We start from the raw sequence: 21157 nt of genomic DNA on the forward strand, positions 1-21157 counted from the left end.
ATAGTACAATAGAGCCATGTGAAAGCATTTTACTTCTATTGGCCAATATTACCCTATGCCGTTTAGAACATATCCTAGGAAGATCAGGTAGTTTACACCCTTGGCCTTGCAGACTGACTCAAAACAAGGTTCACAACCAAATGATTTACATGTTCTTCCATATGCTTCTTTAGATCTGACCATTGCTGGAAAATTCAGATCTTCCAAGTCTGGAATGGTTTGCGAAAATAGTCAAGAATAAACATGTTTTGTTGAACAGGCTTATTGTGCTGGGATAAAGAAATATACATACAAAGTTCTTTCATGATTTTACAATGACTTTTCATAACAGCTGCTTATTATTGTAGTTTCATATTGAAATTTAAAAAGGAAAATCGGAAGAGTGTACTAAGCAGACATGAAATTCACTCAGGGGAATAAAAGTACAGAGGTATTTATTTGTATATCAGAATTCCCAAAACATCCCTTTAAAGCTATTTTGGGGTGACATTTTTCTCGTCAAAACGACGAACACCTCAACCGAACCCGATGAACCGCATTCTAGGTCAATGGGGTCCATAGGGCACCGCTGGTGTCTGTTGTGCGACAGATTCGTCACAGCGTCGTGGCTTCCATTATGAACAGAACCCACACATGTGAACAGAGACTAAGGCAATATATTAATAATATGCATACTTCCAGGATTTCTAGATTTATTACATAAAGCCTGAACAAATAGCAAGAACTAGGTGGCCACTAGGTCTAGAAAATGACAACTTGTTCCTAGTTCTTTATGTTGCTTCTATTGAAGTCTAACAAAGGGCACACATTTTTATGGCAGATTTTGATGCCTAACAAGATTGGATACAAAAGGGGCTTTATCAGTCTCTTTATAATATTCCTTCCACTGTTTACAGATATTTTGGTTGTAAAATGGACGCTCTGTATACAGTGTTCATGAACAGTAGTTTTTTTTAATGTAACATGTCAAATGACTGAAATACAAAACTAATAATCACAGCAAGAGTGAGCTGATTTTATGGGCGGTAGATGCGATGCTTTGATGTCAAATGCACTTTTGTGTGTGTGTGTGTGTGTGTGTGTGTGTGTGTGTGTGTGTGTGTGTGTGTGTGTGTGTGTGTGTGTGTGTACACATGAGGAATAATACTATATTTGCCCATTAAATTACATGTATACGCCACTTAGCAGTTTTTCCCCTCTTTAGGCTCTATTTCGGAGAGGGGAAGTGGAGACTAGCTGGTATTGTGTCTGCCATGAGATCATGCTCACCTATCTCTATCTAGCACGCATACATATATAGAAGCAGCATTAGCACCATGGAGGACATCAGACAGCAGTAATGAGTAGTGTAGCTGTTAATCCAGCACAGGGGTGAGATAAAACCCTTACCAGAAGCTGCATCGGGTCTGTATGTGTCTCTTTCCTCTGTCCCTCTCCAGCAGCTCCCTCCTCCCCCCTCCCCATAGACTTCTATGGACAGCAGCTTTAACCTGATCTGTGTACACCTTTTATCAGTAAACTCAGTGAGTGAACAGTTAGGAGCGAGGGGGTGGAAGGAGGAGAGGACTATGATAAGGGGTAAAAGAGGCATTTTTCCGTAATAAATATATACAAAGGTACTTATATTCGCTTGTAGTATTGATTAATGGAAGCAAATAAAGAGTTTAGTCTTTGAGATCGTTGTGTGGCATAAAATAAGCGTAAAACATTGGTGATTGAATGTCAGCATGCTCATACAATGATGTAGCTATAGGGATGGCAGACGTTGCAATCGCAACAGGGTCTCAGCACCTTGGAATACCATGCTTCACACAACCATATTAGAAAATATAGCTTTCATCATGTAATTAAATACACTGGCAAATAGGTAGGCAGTTAGGTGGAAGGTCCAGGACATCCAAGTATGTGTACAAAGGAAAGGAAGAAAGCATTTGTTAGACAACATAGCAATAAGTGGTTTAGTCTTTACTCTAATAGTAGTTTTCTCAAAAGGAAAATCCATACAACTGATAAACTATCAACCTGTAACTTTAAGGGCTAGTTCACACAGTTTTTTCTGCGCTGTTTTTGACGAAGAAACTGCATCGGAAACTCGTCCGAAATCGCCACCCATTGATTTCAATGGGAGGCGGCTGAAAAACGCTGCAAAAAATAAATAAAAATGGAGCACAGAAAGTGCAGGCAAGTCAAAATCTGCCTCAAAATTCCAGAATCTGCCTGCAAAAAACTCTGTGTGAACATATCCTAACAAAGCTAAGATTCTTGGATGAGGAGGATGATGAACATTGGTCATAGCTTATAAACAAAACTCTAGTTACAATACACAAGTGGAAACAAGCTTAATATTGGAAAGCAAAGCAAATAAATGGACGCAAACTCCGTTGCTAATTTTAGGACAAACTAAAAAGCCCCTATCCTCTAGAACGGTGTACATATTCTTTTGCATACCTGGTATAAACAATGGCACACACTCCGCAACTGAGTAGGGAATTCATGAGTAGAGTTTATAATGGCATGAAAGAACTTCTCAGTCATTTGTAGAAGCCAACGCTGATTTTCTTCAAGGACTTCTACTCCATCCAACCTTCACAGTCAAAGAAAATGACAATATAGAGGAAAAAGACATTCAATTGAAGGTTTTAAGAAGGGTATATATAAGGCAGATTAAATTAACACAAGCTGGTTTATGGGGTAAAATGTGCAATATTTACGCCGGTTTCCTTATTTATTTGGTTAAATAAAGACCATATCCTACTTTAAACCCCTCCTGTACATATTTACGGAACTAAATGAGGGAAAATAAAATGTATGCCGCCTTTGTGATGCTTTATGCATCAGACACTGCATCAGTATATAAAAAGATCTATGTATATTATTTGCTAGATGGTTTACCCAGTGCATGGAAAATAGAGAGAAACTGGGACACTAAACGTTAGGGATATTTCATGTCGCCAGGTAAATCTAGAGGGAGGAAGACGGTCGTGTTTAATTGGAATTATTGACAAGAAATAATTGTATACAATATTTTGAAGGATTTAAGCTGCTTATTTAGTGTAACTCCAGTTTGAAAAGACTTCTGATATGTCATGGAGACGCGTCAGAAGTTCTCATCAGTAAAGACCTGTATGCAGTGACCCCCCCCCCCACCGATTATTTAAAGCGCTGTGCCATTCTGGCTCACAACAAAGGCAGGAAATGATAATATGCCCATTTTCATCTCTCTCAAGTGAAGCATAAAGACGGGAACTGAAGGGGGCAGAGACATCTTTGCTCAGCACACGGACCCCACAAAGACGAAAACTGGAAGCTGGAATTACACTTTGAATCCAATACTTTAAGATTTACATTGCCGTTGTTTTGTATCACAGACAACCACTGTCCATATGCCCTATTTGGGGACCCCTCTATGAGCAGAGGACCCGCAGTGTGAGAAGCCGGACCCCGCAGTGTGAGAAGCCGGACCCCGCAGTGTGAGAAGCCGGACCCCGCAGTGTGAGAAGCCGGACCCCGCAGTGTGAGAAGCCGGACCCCGCAGTGTGAGAAGCCGGACCCCGCAGTGTGAGAAGCCGGACCCCGCAGTGTGAGAAGCCGGACCCCGCAGTGTGAGAAGCCGGACCCCGCAGTGTGAGAAGCCGGACCCCGCAGTGTGAGAAGCCGGACCCGCAGTGTGAGAAGCCGGACCCGCAGTGTGAGAAGCCGGACCCGCAGCAATCAGATTACCGCCACAGCAACTTAAAAGGGCTTTTCAGGACTTTAAAATTTGTGAGCAAATGGTTTAACTGCAGCAAGATTGATCACTTACTAATATACTGGTTGTAGCTGAAATGCCTCTGCAAGGCAGTCTCGCTTGCAGTCACATGACCACGTCCTGGTGTTTATCTCCGGCTTCCGTGACGTTCCATACACGGAACACACAGTTATGTTCCATCTCCTCCCCCCCTCCCTGTACTACAGGACCTCACACAACACATGCTTCTTATCTCCACTGCTCTGTTTTCCCACCTTCCCGAAGTATGAGAGGTTACATATCATATATGCCTTATTTTCCCTGATCTCCCTTCTGGTCTCTGAGGAATCATGTTTCACATGCTGGATAGTACATAGTGTGTGGCATGCAGACATCTGTAAATATAGGCAATGTCTGTAAGGGGAGAGGAATCATGGGAACTGTAGTCCTTTGCATGGCTATCCCGCCCACAGAAAGCCAAGGGAGCATCAGATATACATGATGTTGTACAGAGCTGTAAGATAACGAAAATGAAGTATGGTGGCATCACCTAGCGAGCATTCAGACACATATAGGTAATTATTTTAGAAGCTCAGAAAAACTCTTTAAATCTAAACAGGGCAAGTTTTTGTGAAACATCAAGCAATACTAAAAGCAGATAAACGCCTTACTTCAGCAATATAAAATAATGTAAATGAATACTTGTCAAATTCAAGTTGTCACGTTTCCCTCTAATAAAATTATTTTCAAAACAAAATAAATGAAATGGACATATGCTAAATCACTTGTAAAAGGATTCCCACCACCTTTTATTGTATTCCTGAAAAAGAAGCTCAAACCTTGTAGAGTCGACCTCAAAGCTGACATGCTGCCACTCTGGAGATGTAATGGTTACTCTCAACAGCGGTTCCAAAAGCTTTTGAAGGTAGGTGGCCCCATACACCTAAAATCAGATCATGGAGTTGCATCAAAAAAACGACAAAAAGTTTATACAATAAAGTTCTACAAACATCAATGTAAAAAAGTGAGGACGAAGTAACAGCAGACTGCCATATCTAAAATAACAAAAAAACACCCGGCAGGTCCATGAATGTAAGGCTTTTCTATTCAGTGTGTTGCTTTATAATATCGCATAATAATTTGTAAGTAATAACACAAGAGTAAAGCCCGAATCCTGTGGTGTAAACAATCTAAAACAATTGAATAAATTCAGGCTTCCGCTATGAACGCAAGTGGCAAACCTTCCATGTTAGCACACTGAAGTGATCATAAAAAGAACCCATCATAACAATAAGCACAGGATCATTGGCTATTTTTACTGATGGTACTCTGCTCAAACCATATGTGATGCGTCCCTGCTATGCCATTAGTTTAACTTGCCAATATCTTAAAGATGCACATATTTTATATAAATATCGAGATGGATACATTTTTAAAAGGTAAGGTACACACCTTAAAACAAAAGGTCATAATTTTACTAGCCAAGCTGTTTCCTCTGAAAAGTGTCTGCATGGAGTCTGCTAGCTCGACTTCCTTAGAAAACATGTTCCACAGAAGCTGATATAGGAGATGTCTGGAATCAAAGAGCGTCACAAGGACACGCGCAAGCTCATCCTGTGTAAGGTAAAGAAAAAAAACACTTTTTTTTAAATTCAAGGCTTACAAAAACCCAAAAAGAGTAGCTTGTGAAATTGGATATCTTTATTTATACTTAAAGAGGCTCTGTCACGAGATTTTGCAACCCCTATCTGCTATTGCAGCAGATAGGCGCTGCAATGTAGATTACAGTAACGTTTTTATTTTTAAAAAACAAGCATTTTTGGCCAAGTTATGACCATTTTTGTAGTTCTGCAAATGAGGCTTGCAAAAGTACAACTGGGCGTGTTGAAAAGTAAAAGTACAACTGGGCGTGTATTATGTGCGTACATCGGGGCGTGTTTACTACTTTTACTAGCTGGGCGTTCTGATGAGAAGTATCATCCACTTCTCTTCAGAACGCCCAGCTTCTGCCAGATCACGCTGTGACGTCACTCACAGGTCCTGCATCGTGTCAGACGAGCGAGGACACATCGGCACCAGAGGCTACAGTTGATTCTGCAGCAGCATCAGCGTTTGCAGGTAAGTAGCTACATCGACTTACCTGCTAACGCCGATGCTGCTGCAGAATCAACTGTAGCCTCTGGTGCCGATGTGTCCTCGCTCGTCTGACACGATGCAGGACCTGTGAGTGACGTCACAGCGTGATCTGGCAGAAGCTGGGCGTTCTGAAGAGAAGTGGATGTTACTTCTCTTCAGAACGCCCAGCTAGTAAAAGTATTAAAAACGCCCCGATGTACGCACATAATACACGCCCACTTGGACTTTTACGTTAAACACGCCCACTTGGACTTTTGCAAGCCTCATTTGCAGAACTACAAAAATGGTCATAACTTGGCCAAAAATGCTCGTTTTTTAAAAATAAAAACGTTACTGTAATCTACATTGCAGCGCCTATCTGCTGCAATAGCAGATAGGGGTTGCAAAATCTGGTGACAGAGCCTCTTTAAGTTATAGTGGAGTCGTAGCTAAATCTAATACACACACACACACACACATATATATATATATATATATACATATATATATATATATAATATTATATATAAAAAAATAAAAAAAAAGCTACAAAACATTTGGTATTGTTCAGTATGTTTCAATACAGTCTGGATTTTGTGTCAGCTTATTTACTTTAGCCTAAACCAGGAGTGGATCATAAAAAGAATCCACAAGTATGAAGAAAACACTTCTACTCTCTTTTGAATCCACTCTTGTTTGGTTCAAAAAAATGCTTTGGCTAGTTTGTACTCCACTGTGGCATTTGTGAAAGCTGATCTGCATTTCTGCTAAAGAAAGCGAAGAGTAATAAACTGTAAAATATGATTGTCACAAACCGTTCAAAAGTGGATGGATCTATTCTTTAATGGGGTAGTCCAGGCACAGGATAGATCATCAGTATATGATCGGTGGGGGTCTGACACCCGGACCACGCATCGATCAGCGCCAGGCGCCAGATGTCATGCAGGGTATGCAGTATTCGGAGCCAGAAGCAGATGGCTCTGACCACTGCATAGCGGCTGTGCTTCAGAACAGCTGCTCTGCTCCTATTCACTTGAATAGGAGCAGAGTTCTAGTACTGCAGCTCGGCCGCTATTCCATGACCGGAGCCATCTGCTTTCAGCATGGACATCCGGTGCCCAGAGGCAGCCGAAGCAGCTGATGGGTGCGGGGTCCAGGTGTCAGACCCCCACCGATCATATACTCTTGTGGATAGGTCATCAGTTGTCCCTGCCTCGACAACCACTTTAAGTCCAGTTATGATCTTACAAATCTCAGTCTCATTTATGCAATCCCTGGGTGCGGCTCTTTTTTTTCCCAAAATCCCAAATCCAACCTCTTCGTTCTTAAAGGCTATGTACAACTTTGAGGGCTTTTTTTTTTTTTTAGAAATAGATCAGACTGTGTGATTAGTGTAACTTCTTAATTCGTTTTTATTAAAAACGTGTTTTACTTTTGGAGATTAGGGCTGGGCGATTAAGACCTAAATCAAAATTAACATTATTTAGGCCACACCCCTTTTTGCATGCTACGCTATTGAATATCGATCCCGAGCCTGCTGTATACTACTGTATATAATATACCCTGACACTACCCCCACAAAGTATACTGCCCCCATAGGTCTCCCCAGACAATATAATGCTCTCAATAACTGCCCTCCACACAGTGTAATGCCCCCATAACTGCCCTCCATACAGTATAATGCCCTACATAGCTGCCACCAAACAGTATAAAGTCCTCCATTGGTTTCAACTGCATCAGAGTCCTGAAGACGCAGATACAGTTTAAACCGGGAAAAAAAGTAATTGATAAAACCATAATGCGAAAGATGTCTGTTAATAGCGCAGAATTTCAGTTTAGGTTATTTTTCATGAATTGCCCATTAATTGGCGATACAGCTGTTGTGTATTCCCTTTACAGAACAGCTGTATTGTTCGCTTTACAGTGAATCAGTCAGTCCCGCAGACCTGAGGGGTTCTGTGACGGTGGGCCCTGCGTGTCTCTGACACGGAGGATCCACCTGTAAACGATCACATCTAAGTTCATAACTTAAAGGTGATCAATTACACGCAGGACCCGCCAACACTGAACTCGTCAGGTCAGCGGGACTGACTGATTCAGTGATAAGCGAACGATAAAGCTGTTCTGTATAGAGAATGCAGAACAGCTGTATCTCTAAAAGTAGAACAGATTTTTAATTTAAAAAAAAAAAAAAAAGCCCTCAAAGCTGTACATAGCCTTTAAACTGTATTGTACCCACATTAGTTCCACAGACTAATGTACAGTAGAGTTGCACGATGCATCGAAATACCGATACTATTTAGATGCTGTGCCGCACAGCTTAGTTTTTTACATGAATAAAGTCAGAGCGGGGCTGCGGCTGTGCAATACAGCCATTGCCCCGCTGCTGACCAGTGTGTGCGCGCGGTCAGCATGCTGTGATGCGGCCTCCGCTGCACTAATGAGCCCCGGCTCTGAAGACAGAGAACATGGCGGGTGCACTGCAAAACACCCCCATGTTCTGTCTTCAAGGCCGGCGCCGCCACTCATTAGTGCAGCGCTGACCGCGCACTCACACCTTTTGTCAGGAGTGGGGCAATGGCTGTATTACACAGACGTAGCCCCGCTCTAACGTCTGAGATCTGAGAAACCTCTGATTTCCGCCGCTATTCACTTGAATGCGGTGATCAAAGCGGACCACAGCATTTAATGAGAAAGTGAGAAAGGGGATGCCCTTTGGATCGCATCGCAGGGAATCCCTGTGATGCGATGGAGGGACATACCATATATGGACAGACAGCCCAGGGTCCATTCAAGGACCCCAGGGCTGTCTGACCATATTTCCTGTTGTTAGAACATACTTAGGTATGTCCTAACAACTGTCTGTGTACTATATATGCCAGTACATTAAAGTAAAAAAAAAAAATAAAGTTTCAAAATAAATTGATGTTAAATTTAAAAAAAACAACACATTTTTTACAATAAACATTAATAAAAGGCTCCACACACAAAATACACATATTTGGTATCGTCGCGAACGTAATCACCTGCACAACACATTTTTTATCATTTATGATGTGTACGCTGTAAATAAAAAAAACTGCTTTAACTTATTAATGTGAGGCACGAGGACATTAATAGTCATTTACCACATCATGTACCCCACACATTAAACCAATGTTGTCCATTATGACAGTGAGAAAAATTATGGGGTTAATTACTATTAATGTGAGGCACATGGAGGTTCAAAATTCATCACACCATGTGCCTCACATCAGAAAATGGAAGAACTTTTATTTTTTATTGGCAAAGGATAGTTTTGGTATCGAATCGCAATACTACACAAAGTATCAGTATCGAAGTCCAAATTCTGGTATAGTGACAACCCTTATGTTCAGTGATTGACTTTACACTACATCAACTATAAGGCAAATCCACTGAGCATGCTAAATACAGACGGACAATGAATCAACAGGAGGTTGCTAGGAGATCCCACATCTACTCAGCACTCCATATGAAAACATTTAGGAGACATATTCATGCCACTCAACCCCGTAGAAGTGATTATTTGCTATGTTCGTTACATTTACTTTTTATTAAAACCCAAATACAACAGAACAATAAACAGACTAACTGACCCACTGTGAGCAGGGAACGACATTGGCTAGAGCCATGGCAATAGGTAATTCCCCTTGGTCACCCATCATGGTAACCAATTCCACCAGTCTTTCAAAGCGATCAGCCAAAACAGTTTCCGCCAATGTGTCAAATTCGGTCCCCTGTTGAAGGATCTTTGTAAGGACTTCCATAAAAGTAGCTCTTGTCTGGAGATCCTTATGATAGCCAAGACCTAAAAATACAAATGACATAAGAAAAGAAGATCCACATGAATCTATCTACAAATACTGACACCTGTTTGCTTTGATGCGGTTTGTTTTACATCACTGAAATATTAGTAGAAAGTTTTGGCAGGAAGGTATGGAAACTTTGGGCAATACTGAGTAGGAATCATGTAAATGCAAATTTAGTGACATTCTTCTTTTTTGAGGAGATCCGTTTGCATACTTTACCCAGGGAGCATTACCCGATGCCTATGTACCTTCATGTAAAACCTTCCTAAGGAGAGTATGACAGTATCCACAGCATTTCTGTCCACATTTTGCTACATCAGCACAATGCTAATAAATTATGTTATACAAGTAAAAGCAGAGTACAAATTCATATTGCACCACCACATATATACAGAAGGCTTTCTTTTTACATATATAAGAGATTATTTGGACAAGACAATAAATGACGGAAACTTACCTATTGAATGTATAAGGCTACGGTCTACATTAAAATAAATGTAGGCAAAACAAACAAAAACTCAAGGAAACTTACCTATTGAATGCATAAGGCCACTGTCTACATTGGCATTTAACAGATTCGACATAGCCAAGACCGTACAATGTCTTAAGGAAGCCAATCGCCGTGACATTCCTCTTTTCCTGCCCCCAGTCTGGGTCCCATCATCTTCTACCTCGCTACAGTCATTCAGTAAGTTCATGAACAGGGTGAAATATCTAAACAGAATAGACCAAAGGATTAGGCAAACTCGCACCACAACCTTTATGCGTAATATAGAGATTTAATTCTCTGTCATTTTCTCATATGCGCTCACTTGCAGAATAAGTTTCACTACAAACACAATGAATCTTAAGAAAAATTAAGCACAGAAAAGCCACAGGTCATTTGATTTTCTCACACCGCATCTTCTTTACCTTCTAGTGAAAGCAATTTCCAAATATACATTCCTCATTGAAATTGTAACACAAAGAAGGAGTTTTGGAATTGTGGAAATCACAGGATCGATAAACATGTTAATGATATCCAAATGAGAGAAAAAGGGAAACAAAACATTCCAAACATCTTGGTAGATTCAGTATGAACGCCAAGCACAGAAATACACACAATTACACGCGTTGGCATGCGATCAATGAGGTTATTAATGGTTGTCTGAGGAATGTCATGCCACGCTGAATGCACATGGGCACGCAAATCTTTAAAATTGGCTGCTGGCAGCTAACTTTGCAATTGCCGACCAATGACATCCCAGATGTCCTCGATGGAAGACAAGTCCGGAGACGCTGCAGGCCAAGGTAGAAGGTTAGGCCACGCAGGCTGCTCACAGTATCATGAGCAACATGCTGGCGTTGTCCTGTTGAAAAAACGGCTTCTGGGACACTTGAGAAATAGCCATACCACTGGTTCCACAACCAAGTCAATGTAATGCCGAGCTGTTAGTGTACCTGAAATGAAGACTAGAGGGGTCCAGCTTCCGTACATTATGCCACCCCACACCATAATCCCAGGAGTAGGACCGGTGTGATGTTCCCTTGTGAAGGCCTCTTCATGGGCCATGTGGTCTTCAGACCAAGCTCCAGGGAGATCTGCTTTTGTCTCGGACGCAATGATAGCCAAAGAGGATAGACCTCCATTCCAGCCTCGATTGCAGTCTTGCTGTGCACTATGATAGCCTTTGAGAGCGGTGGCGAGTGGCCAGTGGAACACCTGTAGCTGGAGGTCTGGCTCGTAGCCTAATGTCGTGCAAATGCCTTCTGATGGTGTGTGTCAACACTGGTTGCCGCCCTAGGCTTTGGATGGGATATCCAATTTCACTTGCATTACAGAAGAGATCACTACGCGCCATTCTTCCAATCAGGCGATCCGTACGTGCAGATGTTCACCTCCGCGCATCTCTTGACGTCATTCCCATTCGTCGTTGTTCTCCCAACCTCCGGGAAAAGCAACGTTGAACACTGCTGATATCTTGGCCCAGGCGTGTAGCGAACACACACAGACAAAGTGCTCCCTGCAAAACCACCAGTCTGTGTGTTCTCACAGGAGGGAACACAGCGCAAGCTGCCCTGACACCGTCCGTAGCGGATTGGACAGTGTCAGAGCGAAGAGATCACGCCCCCTTGCAATTTAGTTAGCTAGAAAGGCCCCATTGACAGTTCAGGGACTTATTTACATATTGTGCGATAAATATAACGGCACTGATATGTAAATAACGGAGGAAGATAGGAAAAAAAATTAAAGTGAGACAGTGTTTGTGAAGCCCCGGCTATTACATGCTGCACATAAACGAGAAGGTGAAAGGTTCTCTTTAAGTGTCTGAGATTCAAAAGGAAGGGCCAAATCCTGAAAAAATCTAACCTGCAAAAAGCAAGTCCTCCTAACTGATCCCAAAATACCAGAGATAATTATACTGTAGTTACACTACACCTACTTGAGAAACAACTGCGATTTGGCTTCCATTAATTCTACTCCATCTCCTTCCTCAGGCTGAAGAGGTAGTCCAGCGAGTAGAGACACCACAGCCTCCATGCTTGCCTGATCTAGGTCCCTGTATAAGACATAACATTATGTATCAGATCATCAAAACAAACTCAAATATGTCAGAAAAGTTGACGATAACCAAGTTCAGTACCTTGTTAGGCATTTCACATCTTCATCTGCTGCTTGATTAGATGTTCCCAATACCCAGTCAGTCAAATATTCCACCATCTTATTTCTAAATGCACAGAATTTGTAAAGATTAGAATGTGATTAATACTCGGTGAAAGGCATTTAAAGAATATTTAGATTCAAACTTGAGCACAATAAACTATTACATCAGACATTTTTTTTTTCTCACTGGCAACTGGGATGGGAGGGTTGAGGGTTATGACTGTCTTTGTTTTTTTTTATGATAGTTATATTATATTTGATATGTAATAAAAAATAAATAAATTAAAGCAGCATACAAAACCACTGAAGGACCCCCATTCTGGAGATAGGTGGGGGGTCTCAGAGATGGGACCTGCATCTATCAGATATTTAGAACATTCTGTGGACATGCCACAAACCGCGTTTGGATATTGCTGCAGCTTTTTGGCCACTTACAGTAGAGATTTTAATGCAGTATTAAACCCCTACAGGGTCATAAAATGCAGCCAGCGGTCTGTATTAGCAGGACACGGATAGCAAAAATCCTATAACTGTCAGCTCAGTGTATTTAATCCAATCTTCTATCACATAGCACATTAGATCATGCAAATCTGGTAGGAAACTGCTGTGAAAGTAATGGCCTTACATTTGTACACATGCACTTTTCGTACATTTTGTTTCGGATTGCGACCTGTATTACTTATACAAATCTAGTACTCACCTGAATTTCATTTCTTGACAAAAAGAAAGGTCATCTCTTCGTTCCATCATCACTTCTACCAGTTGACAAAGCTTTGTCTTGATCTGAATGGCATGCACCATGTTTCCCAGTACACGAACATACCTAGAAATACATTGCATTGCTGACTTTCGGAAACATGGAAACCGTCACAAGCATAGTGTATAAAAAAAGGTCACTCCTGACATGTACCCAACTACCACAAATACTGCCAGCGAAGAGGAAGTATAGAATATGCATCTAATAGGAACACTTATAGTCTCCTTTTATTTTCAGAGGACACATTTTACACTCACGAACAGACATTTATACTGTGGATAGGTGATAAATAGATTTTATGGGAAAAAACCCTTTAACTCAGAAATTCCTAAAACAATATGAAAATCGCTTTTCTAAAACAGGACAACCCCTTTAACTCCTTCCCGATATTTTAACGCACATACACGTCAGGGAATGCAGCCTGTTCGCGCATTCCGAGGTGCATGATCGCCGCGGGAGCCTGGCTATGACGGACAGCCAGGCTCCCGCTGCAACTGCCGAGATTGAAGAAACCTTCAATCTGAGCTGTTTAACCCATTAAATGCTGCAGTCAATAGTGACCGCAGCATTTAAATCTATTGACAGAGGGAGGGAGCTCCCCCTGTCACCCATTGGCGGCCCGAGTATGCGATCTCCGGTCGCCAATGGGTTGCCATGGCAGCCAGGTGTCTAACAAAGACCCCAAGACCTGCCCTGGCTATATCCCTATTATGCCGTGCCAGAGGCATGGCCTAATAGATTGCCTGTCAGTTTTACACTGAACAGCAATAACGCTTTGGTATACCAAGTATACCAAAGCATTATATCTGCGATCAGAAGATCGCATGGTGAAGTCCCCTAGTGTGACTAAAAAAAGAATTAAAAAAACAGTTAAAGTTTTTGAAAATATAAAAAAAACGTGAACAGTAAAAATAAAATAAAACCATTTTTTCTCCATAAAAAGTGGTTTTATTTATTAGAAAATGTAAAAACAAACATGAAAAGTACACATATATGGTATCGCTGCGATCGTAACACAAAGAATAAAGTTAACACATTAATTCAACTGTATATTGAACGCGTACAAAAAAAACGCTAAAAACAACGTCAAAATCGCTTTTTTTCTGCATTCCCCACCAAAAAATATAGAATAAAAGTTAATCAATAAGTCCCATGCACCCCAAAATAGTAACGATGAAAACTACAACTTGTCCCGCAAAAAACAAGCCCTCATATGGCGATATCAACGGAACAAGAGTACAGTTATGGCTCTTGGAATGCGGTTATGCAAAAATGGATAATTTTTGTTTTAAAGGTTTTTTTATTGTGCAAAAGTAGTAAAACATAAAAAACCTAAATATATGTGGTATCGTTTTAATCGTACTGACCCATAGAATAAAGGTAACATGGCATAGTGAACGGCGTAAATTTAAAACGCGAAAATCAATGCAACAATAGTGGGGTTTTTTTCAATTCCCTTCCCTCAAAAAAGTAAATAAAAGTTAATCAATATAATATATGCACCAAAAAGTGGTGCCATTGAAAAACACAAGTCGTCCCGTAAAAAGCAAGCCCTCATACCTATGTTGACGGAAAAATTAAAAAAGAGTTATAACTCTCGGAATGTGAGGAGGAGAAAAAAAAAGTGCTCGGTCATTAAGAACAAAATAGGCCTGGTCGTTAAGGGGTTAACCTGTGTTTCCATCAGGCTTCAGTTGTTTGTAGCCAGCAAAAATTGTCGTCTGCTACACTAGAGTACCAAGTGTAAAAAAACAAAAACAAAAAAAAACACAAAATAAAACAAAACAAAACAAAACAAAAAACAAAACAAAAAACAAAACAAAAAACAAAACAAAATAAAACAAAATAAAACAGCTTTAAAAACAATGTAACTGCTTAAGCTCATCATCATTTATACGCGTTCGTTTTGCGTTCTAGATTACCTGACCAGATTCAGCATCATGGTCTCCAGACTGGCTTGTCCCAGATGTTCTGAACTTCCTTCTGTGTGATTATCAAGCAGGTTCTTCAGAATTGTAATTGTCTGTTCAACAAACTGGGTATTTGTGTCATTAAGTAAAACCTATAATGGAAAGAACAGGAGACCTCATTATATCAATTCTTTAACTAGAGTGACCCAAAGGGACATGCAAAAGTGTACGCACAAGCGGGAGGCAGACAGATGGAGCGTTGCTTTCTGCATGAGACTGCCAAACTAAAATTTAAACACACACATGAGTAAAACGCATTAACGTCTTCTTCCTTACCTGCCCCTGGGAGTCAAAGAACTTGCTGATATTGTTCTTCATTTTGTTAAACAGCAGTGAATACAACGCAGGGCTTAGTTCTAAACCAACCAAGTCTTTAATGTTTGTTCGTATCTGCACTCCAACTTTCTCATTGTTGCATACCATCAAAGATAAAAGTCGATCAAGAAACTTGCTGACGGGGGTTTCAGCATTTCCCTCAGTAGACACCATCGAGATGACAGAGCCTTTGCGTTCATTTACAGGGCCCATTGGCGGACTGTATGTGACAAGTCCAACATTGCTGCGATGCTGCAGACAAACTCCGCCAAGAGCAGAAAGAAACCCCGTCATATTAATCCACTCCTGAAGAGAGTCCGTATCAGAAAGATCTATAGATCCTCCTCCGCTCACATGAGACATTCGTCTCTTCACAATGGTCTTATGAAGGCTTTCAGTGACCTGTAAGTAAATTTGTTTGAATGAAACATATGCCAACAAAAATCACATAACTCAAGGCCCTTTTACATCGGCCGACAATAGGCATGCAGCGAGTACCGATCAACAAGATAGGGTTAATCGGCGCCCGTTTGCTCCTGTCACACCGATCTATTGATGGAGACGAGCGGTCGTTACTCCGATCGCTCGTCCCCATACATCATGTCGGCAGCGCGTCTCCTTGTTTACACAGAGAGATGTGCTGCTGACAACGATGATAATCGTTTACTTTTTTAAAACTATACGACCTGCAGATGATCGAGTGTTTGCTCGATCATCTGCTGATCGCTGCTCTGTTTACACAGGGCAGTTAGTCAGCGAGCGTTCTATGAACGTAGGTCCGCCAAATAAGCGCCCAGTGTAAAACCCCCTCCAGTCTGAAAGATTATAAGATTATCTAAATTGTCAAACATTCACTACAAAAGACAGTAGATCTTATAAAGAAGATCTATTTTAATCTCTGAAACCCCACTCAAGCAGTAGTGCACTGTAAAATGACAACATTTGATAGGGTTGTCCAACTTTTAACATGAATGGGATATCCCTAGTATATGACATAAACGTGTGATTAGTATGGGGCCAATCCAAAGAGCATCACAGCCCTTCCATTCTCATGATCGTGGAGGCGACAGCAGTCAGACCTTTACTGATCACACATTCATTGTATATCCTACAGAGCCGAGAGCCTTATTTAATATTAATATGTAATAGGCCATAAGCCATTCAATCCAAATATGTTTTTGCTTGACAATCAGACTTTGAAAAACACATTGAACATTAAATTCAATAAAAAGCCATCACAGGGGCCAAAGTCTCCAAACACTATATACTGTATTTTTCAGACTATAGGACGAACCAAGTAGAAGCATAAAAGAAAAAAAAAAAAAAAGATTTTTACTGTACGTCTATTCTAAGGATACGACATTAATTGTTAAAATCATGGATAACCCCTTTATTTATGAAACATTTCTCTACCTGGCCATCCTCCAGTTTAGTCTTTGGGAAGTTTAAGATTAACTTTGTTGCTTGCTCCCACTTTGCATGTGTGTCTTCCCATGCCTAAAAAGAAACACACGATATTCAGACATATTACAGAATAGCTAAAACTATCCTACACATTCCTAGCTTCATCGTTTACCTGAAATGAATAACTCACCTCGGTGTTTCCAGCTGTTGGGTGCTCTATTCTTCTAAGTAAGGCCATAACTCGCTTCTGTAGAGCTGCTCTGCCTAAATGACAACATATAAAATATCCATAGTATTTAGTCACTAAAGAGAAGATCTGCCATGCAACAGTCTGCTTTCTAGTTGCTGTACAACAAGACATAAGATAGTGACGGCAAAAGGTTACGTAAGTGAGCTCGAAATCCGATTTACAAAGAGAACACACAAACTAGACTTTCGGCAGTAATGGAGAAAAGTGAAGAAATTTTTGGGAATAATAAAGAATCCCATTTATTTCCTCAGAGACACAGAAAGCCTGCTCGGCAGTACAGCATCCGAGGCAACTGTAGAATGACCCAATGACTCGTGCACGGTCTCTAATAATTAGGAATATCGCAGTGTACAGGACACTTTGGGCAATCTACAAATGCCTCGGCAATTCTACCGCCCAGTGTGACCCCTGCGTCTCTCCACATCCCATCTGAGACCGGGTAGGAGAAGAAAATTTCAGGACGGAATACTTTGATCTGTTCTCCTAATAAGTGGTCAACATTATGTTTGGCCTTGATGCAGAGATGCCCAATTAATAAGTGTCCTTACCGGTTGACATTATGTTGCTAACAGACGCAAACTCCATAAAGGTGTTATAATTTGGCAGGAAGTTGTGGACAGACACTTCATCCACTCCACACCGGATTTCAGCCTCTTCACACAGGCTTCGGAAACAGGACATTGCCACAAGAACTGCTTCAATGTCTGGGCTCCAGAGAAACATGTAGAGAGCAACTTCCAACTTAGTCTGAGCTTGACGGCATATTGGGATTCCACTTCCAGCTGCTGCACTTTCCTAAAGTAAGAGGCAATTTAAAAAAAAATATCAACTACAGGAAGTCAACATATTTTCATGAAGACAAAAACATGTCAAAGTAAAGCTACACAACATATCAAAAAGATTTGCATTAAACATCAATACACCGACAATTGGTAAAAATACCTTGTACTTGAGAAGAAATTTATTTCTGCATATCAAAATTTCTCGGAGCCATTTAAGGACTTCTGTGCTGTTGAGCAGCTGATGGCCCGTCAATTTCTTACTGATGTAGAAAATCATTTGAGAACTATTGGAGAAATAAAGAAATATTCAAAGAAAACGAAATACACCCACTTTACATAGAGAGAAAAGGCTACAATTTGAACGGTCTGTACTCAAACTCAAATTGTATTTTTTACTATTAACCAAATCATATTTACTACTTATTAAATGGCCCCTGCAGTATATTTTAATGCCCAATATTAACCCACTCAATACTGCCCGCTCTCAGCCGAGCCGTCAGTTCAGCTGAACGGACGGAATCGTCTGAGAACGATACAGCATCTATACATAGGATACATAAAAGCTGTATCGCAAAAAAATACATTTTTGAACTAAAAGTCAGTTCAAAAAGTGCTTTAAAAAAACAAACACTAAAAACATTGAATTACAAAAAATACATAAAATATTCAAAAAGGTGTACATAGCCTTCAAGTAAAGTCAATCCTGACTGTTACAGGAAAGCCAGCCTGAAAAAAATAATTGCAGAAAATTTTCAATTTCGCCAATTTCACCTTTCTGCCCAAAATTCGAAACAAAGTAAAAGCCAAAGTAAAAAATACGTTGCTTAACCTACCTGATTTCCCAGAATGTCTCTACTGGTGCATCTGGGTTCCACAGCTCAATGCTATCTGACTGATGTAGAACCAACAATGCCTATTACACAAAGAATATAATGATCAGGTAAAAGAACGGTGCACCATATCGTATCAGGCGCGGTTTTCCAACACAAATAAATACATTGATAACCCGCTCCAATGTTCCCATTTACAATAGCAGTAAAATGAGAACATAAAGCTCACCTCCATGGCTTCTTGTGCTATCTCTGGCATGTTTGTCTGCGGGACCAGCTGTACCAAACCATTAATTAACTCTGCTGTGCTGCTTTGTGTATCAGGTCCCGCTTTTCCTGCATTCTGGAAACAAACACATTCAATATAGAAAACAAAGCATATTTCCAAATTATACCTCCCATTTAGATGCAAAAATCAAAAGAGGCAACACATACAAAGCTCTAACATTTCATCAAAACAGTTGAAGGGGGTTTTCTTGGATTTAAACACCGATGACCTATCTCCGAAGGACATTGGTGTTTGTACAGTGGGGGTACGGTCCCTGGGACCCTTGCCGAAAATCAGAATGAAAGATCCGCAAATGAGATTAAGCTGCAAAACCAAGCACAACCACACTAACGTACAGGGCCAAGCCTAGGTAAATTATAAAAGGGACGTGAAACTTACTTGGACGCATCCCTCCTCCACCCGGTCTAATTTTAATTATTATCCTAAATGAATTTTTAGGAGGACTAAGGTTGTTTCTCAACATTTAAATGGTCTGCTGACATGGGAAGGGAAACAACAGACTGTCGAAAGATAAGGAAAATTGCATTTTCTCCAAATAAGATATATTACGACATTTTATATATTCATATGTACTGCTGATTTATGTGGGGGAAAAAAATAAAAAATAACTATAGGCTTAATTTTGCAAGGTTCTTCTAAGCCAGGAGAGAGCAGTGCTCTGGAAGAACAGCTCACTCTCCTGCAGACCCAGCGGATACATGCGGCCACTGTAGGGGAAATAAATAGCCAGATTCTGCTTACTCTTGTGAGAACATCTGATCGCTGTGGGTTAGGGACTCTGACCTGTGCCCATCAACTAATCACCTTGCCGACTTCCATTAAAAAAAAACAGGGGTTGGCTTCATGGGACAACCCTTACAAATAGTATTATTAAACTTCATTCCAGTGTCACATTTTTATAGTAGTCATCTAAACACCAATATAAAGGTATCTCATTTTGGCAAGAGAATTTACTTACATACAAAAGCAGCTTTGGGTCTCCATGGATAAGTTTGACCACAGACAGCAACAAGTACTTAAAACTTCTGGTCTCCAGGTCGGTAGGCTTCTCTTTAAATTTAAGGTATGGCATTTTCTCTTTAAAGGTAAGACTCTGAGGAAAAATTTCAGCACACTGTCAATAGAAGGAATTATATACCAAACATTTAGCATAAAAAAAGGAACCATACGATCTCATATTGGCACAACAAAATTGTAATTGCAGGTAAAGCGAGGGCTCCATGGGAATCACCCGTGAGTCGCGATAAAATTACAACATTACTGCAACGTGCAACCTCAATGCTTTTATATAGGGAGAAAAGTTGTGCGTCAATGGGCAAAATTCCTACATGGTACCAGTGACTATTGCCCTCGGGGAAACCTTGAGGTCACTTGGCAGTTGCAAGAATGCTGCAATCATACCGTGACTTAACCCTGCATTGTGGCGCTCCCTAGAGCAAAAAAAAACAAAAAAAAACGAACATTCTCGGTACTGGTTCTTATTAGGCATAGAATCAAGAATAGAACTTCTGATGGTCAAGGATCTGCCCTTCCTGAACTTAACTGGATGGATTCAATTACATGGCCAATAATGCTGCATCTCAGATGAAGCAACAAACCATGTCTATTATTTAAAATGTATCAGTAACATCTGTATAATTGATCATTGCCATCCTTTCTCTTCCATAAACACAAAAACTTGGTAGATAAAACACACTTGCGTAAGGGTAGATTCACACTAGATTCTGCCTATACATACTGACAAATTAAAAGAAAAAACGAAACATTTGACAGATCTGATTCTTTCAATTTTGAATGTAAATAAACAAAGATGCAACAGATCTAAGCACACAAAAAAATGAACAAAAAAGGCTAATGTAAACCAAATAATTGTAAAAAAAAAAAAAATATATATATAAATAAAATAAAAAAACCTAAATGAAGCATTCAGCACAAAAATACATAAAGTAGGTCAATAATTCCACTATACAAAAGAACATAAGAATAAAAACTATAAAGGGCAGAATAGATCTAAAAACTGTTTTCAGGAAGAGTCCGGTTACCACAGCAAACAACCAGATTCCTCACTCAATTCATCTCAATTTAGTGTTTTTGTCTATGACAATTTTCCTCATCTTAGCGGATTTCCAGAATTCCCTATTTGGAGTCGGGAAGTCATTTTTTCCCCTAAGTGCTTACATGTTGCAATATATTCTGTAGCAGTATCCAAATAGCACTTCTCAGGAAAGCAAAGCTACACAAACT

At 40.4% G+C, this 21157-nt stretch overlaps 1 protein-coding gene across 1 annotated transcript in view; it reads right to left on the reverse strand.

The window, feature by feature from the left end:
• The window catches only part of NF1 (neurofibromin 1), a 191913-nt gene that overhangs the window by 107340 nt on the left and 63416 nt on the right, over nt 1-21157 (reverse strand). Inside the window, exons 13-29 of the mRNA XM_075852828.1 lie at nt 19872-20006; nt 18854-18967; nt 18628-18707; nt 17955-18078; nt 17561-17807; nt 16953-17026; nt 16772-16855; nt 15320-15760; nt 14996-15135; nt 13017-13139; nt 12297-12380; nt 12096-12212; nt 10205-10386; nt 9460-9671; nt 5180-5341; nt 4567-4670; nt 2449-2584 (exon numbers count right to left, since the gene is read on the reverse strand). Coding sequence (XP_075708943.1) covers nt 2449-2584; nt 4567-4670; nt 5180-5341; nt 9460-9671; nt 10205-10386; nt 12096-12212; nt 12297-12380; nt 13017-13139; nt 14996-15135; nt 15320-15760; nt 16772-16855; nt 16953-17026; nt 17561-17807; nt 17955-18078; nt 18628-18707; nt 18854-18967; nt 19872-20006 — 2559 coding nt within the window. The remainder of the gene's footprint in view (nt 1-2448; nt 2585-4566; nt 4671-5179; nt 5342-9459; nt 9672-10204; nt 10387-12095; nt 12213-12296; nt 12381-13016; nt 13140-14995; nt 15136-15319; nt 15761-16771; nt 16856-16952; nt 17027-17560; nt 17808-17954; nt 18079-18627; nt 18708-18853; nt 18968-19871; nt 20007-21157) is intronic.

Source organism: Rhinoderma darwinii, chromosome 2, assembly GCF_050947455.1.
Source record: "Rhinoderma darwinii isolate aRhiDar2 chromosome 2, aRhiDar2.hap1, whole genome shotgun sequence".
NCBI lineage: Eukaryota > Metazoa > Chordata > Amphibia > Anura > Rhinodermatidae > Rhinoderma > Rhinoderma darwinii.